Source organism: Octopus bimaculoides, chromosome 26 (assembly GCF_001194135.2).
Source record: "Octopus bimaculoides isolate UCB-OBI-ISO-001 chromosome 26, ASM119413v2, whole genome shotgun sequence".
NCBI classification, from domain to species: Eukaryota; Metazoa; Mollusca; class Cephalopoda; order Octopoda; family Octopodidae; genus Octopus; species Octopus bimaculoides.
Genome location: NC_069006.1, coordinates 25734679 through 25737579, shown reverse-complemented (window position 1 = coordinate 25737579; position 2901 = coordinate 25734679). Strand labels below are relative to the sequence as shown.

General features: G+C 37.5%; 1 protein-coding gene across 1 annotated transcript in view; it reads left to right on the top strand.

The window, feature by feature from the left end:
• The window catches only part of LOC106871857 (von Willebrand factor A domain-containing protein 3B), a 32151-nt gene that overhangs the window by 15891 nt on the left and 13359 nt on the right, over window positions 1-2901 (top strand). Inside the window, exon 12 of the mRNA XM_014918589.2 lies at window positions 1110-1337. Within this exon, the coding sequence (XP_014774075.1) occupies window positions 1110-1337 (228 nt within the window). The remainder of the gene's footprint in view (window positions 1-1109; window positions 1338-2901) is intronic.

Here is a 2901-nt window from a genome sequence, read left to right as displayed (position 1 = left end):
AGAGAGAGAGAGAGAGAGAGAGAGAAAGAGAGAGAGAGAGAGATTGGATATAGATTAACAGACAGATATATTCATCCCTACATAGGTGCAAGTGTGGTAGTGTAGCTAAGAAATTTGTTTCACACTCATTCAATTTCTGCTTCAGTTCCATTTTGCGTCCCCTTGGGCAAGTGTCTTCTCTTTTAACCCTGGGCTGATCAGTGATTTTGTCAGTGGTTTTGATAGACAGAAACTCGTAGGAAGGCCTCTGCGTTGGTGCACATACATGCATACACACACACACACATACATGCACACACACACACACACACACACACACACACACACATGACAGTGAGCTGGCAGAATTGTTAGCACTCTGGGTGAAATGTTTAGTAGAATTTCATCCATCTTTACATTCTGAGTTCCAATTCCACTGAGGTCGACTTTGCCTTTTATCCCTCCAGGGTCGATAAAATAAATACCAGTTGAACACTGGGGTCGATGTAATTGACTCGCCTCTACCCCAAAATTGCTCCCCTTGTGGCAAAATTTGAAACCATTATCATTGCCTTTCATCTTTTTGGGGTCAATAAAATAAGTACCAGTTGCATACTGGTGTCAATATAATCAACCATTCCCCTGCCCCATAATTTCAGGCCTTGTTCCTAGAGCAGAAAGAATGATTATTATTATTATTATCAATAATATTAATTTGCCAATTTGTTTTTTATACGTGTGTCACACTTATGAGAAAGAAATTTTGTTGCTTAAATAAATATTTTTAACTAGATCTCTTCTAATTCCTCGAAGAGATTTGAAACCACCACCTACGTGTTGTATTACTACTTCTCTTATGTTTTTTTTTTCTTCTTACTTCAAATTTTCTTCCATTTCTCGCCGAGTGTTTTCTGTACACCTAGGGCAGAGAAACTCATTGTATGCATTCCCAGTTTACACATGCAAATTCACAGGTAAAATATGTATGCAAAAAAATTAATAAATAAATAAATTCATGAATGGATGTTGTCTTCACAGCGATAATGCTCTTCTCAGTACAGGAGTCGCTCCAGTTAACACGATTATTAATATTATTATTATTATCATTTGTTGTGTTGTGCTATTTGTAGGAACAGTTGCAGGATAAAACCTTCAATTTGGTGATCTTCAACAAAACAGCCACAGCTTGGAAGAAGAACCTTGCAGAAGCAGCTCAGTGTTGCTATAGAGATGCAGTCAGTTGGCTCCGGAAGCAGGTTTGTTGTGGAAGCACCAACACATATACAGCTCTGAAGCTTGCGCTCACTGACCCACACACCCGAGCTATCTACCTGCTGACTGACGGACGTCCAGATCAGGTAGAATATAACGACTTGTTTTCTGAAGTTGGTCCTACTTCCTCTCTTAGTTTCAGATGAGTTTGTGCCATCTTGCCTGACTTGGAACTCACAATGTCTCCATCTTAATCCCACAAATAGCAAAGTCTTTCTGTGATCGTAGCATTGTTTCCTCTTCCGTTTCATTGTTTTCCTCCTTCTTCTTCAAGACTAAACTCATTCCTTTCGTCTCAATTCCTTCTTCTTCTTCTTCATAGCTCCCTACATTAAGTGGCTTATCGCTTTGTTTGGGACATTCAAAGGAATTTTAAAATACAACATTATTGAAATTTGGTCGTTATCATCATCATCATCATCATTTAACATTTGTTTTCCACGCTGGCATAGGTTGGATGGTTTGACCAGAGCTGGCAAGGCCGGAGAATTGAACTAGTGGGTATGTATGTGTGTGTGTGTGATTTTAACATCTGTTTTGCATGGTGCCTTCGGTTGCACAGTTTGTTAGAATGCAGCAAGCCGCAGTATGTGCGTGTGTGTAAGTGAGTAAAAGCTAGAAACAAATACGACAGATTGCAGATACATATATATTGGATTGGGGAATGGAAATAAAATCATTGAGAGACAGAGATAAGGTGAGTGCGTATGTGCATACATACATGCATCCCTACATTCATACTTATACATACATACATACTTAGAATGAACATGCATGCGTACATCCATACATACACAAATTCATATATTCATACATGCATACGTATATACATACACACATACATACATACAGACATAAGTGTAGAGAGCAGGGAGCAGAGAGAAAAGGTAAGCATGTGTGTGCAGACAACAAAGGGGAAACTTCCTGATTCTTCAGAAGTCAAAGATGCAAGAAAAATCACTGAAAAGGTGAAGAAAACATACAAAAATGAATGAGAATTATGAAAGCCACACGTCCTGGTAACAAGGTAAAGAGCTGATTGAATTAAATAATATAATAACGAGCAAGTTTTAATGGACAGAATTATATCTAATTTATCTGTGCAATTTGAGAAATGATTTCAGTTTATCAAGAAGTCTTTGACACAAAAATACAAATTAGGTTGGAGAATTCTAAATGTTCAAAGAATGCTTCACTTACTTCAAAGAACTCGCAGAACCCTTACAAGTATTTGCAAAGAAATTTCCTGTATGAGGGAACGATATATTCAGTCTACATCAGAGACTTTCTCAACCCATTTTGGTCCCATGTCCCACTTTGATTCCATTCCACACACATGACCACCAAAACAGAAATAAAAACTGAAAAAAAGGTGTCCCAACATCAAGGGACAAAGTTTGCACACACATGTGTATGTGTGTGTGTGTGTATATATATATATATATATATATATATATATATATACGTAATACATACATGCCCACATAATACCTGCTTCTTAGTGTAATTTTAAAAAATTACTTTCTGTGGAGATAGGTATACAGAGAAATAGAGAGAAAGCAATCAGACAGGAAGAAAAACAGACTGAGACAGAGAGACAGACAAATAGATGGATGGATGGATGGAAAAAGATTCATATAGACAGATAGG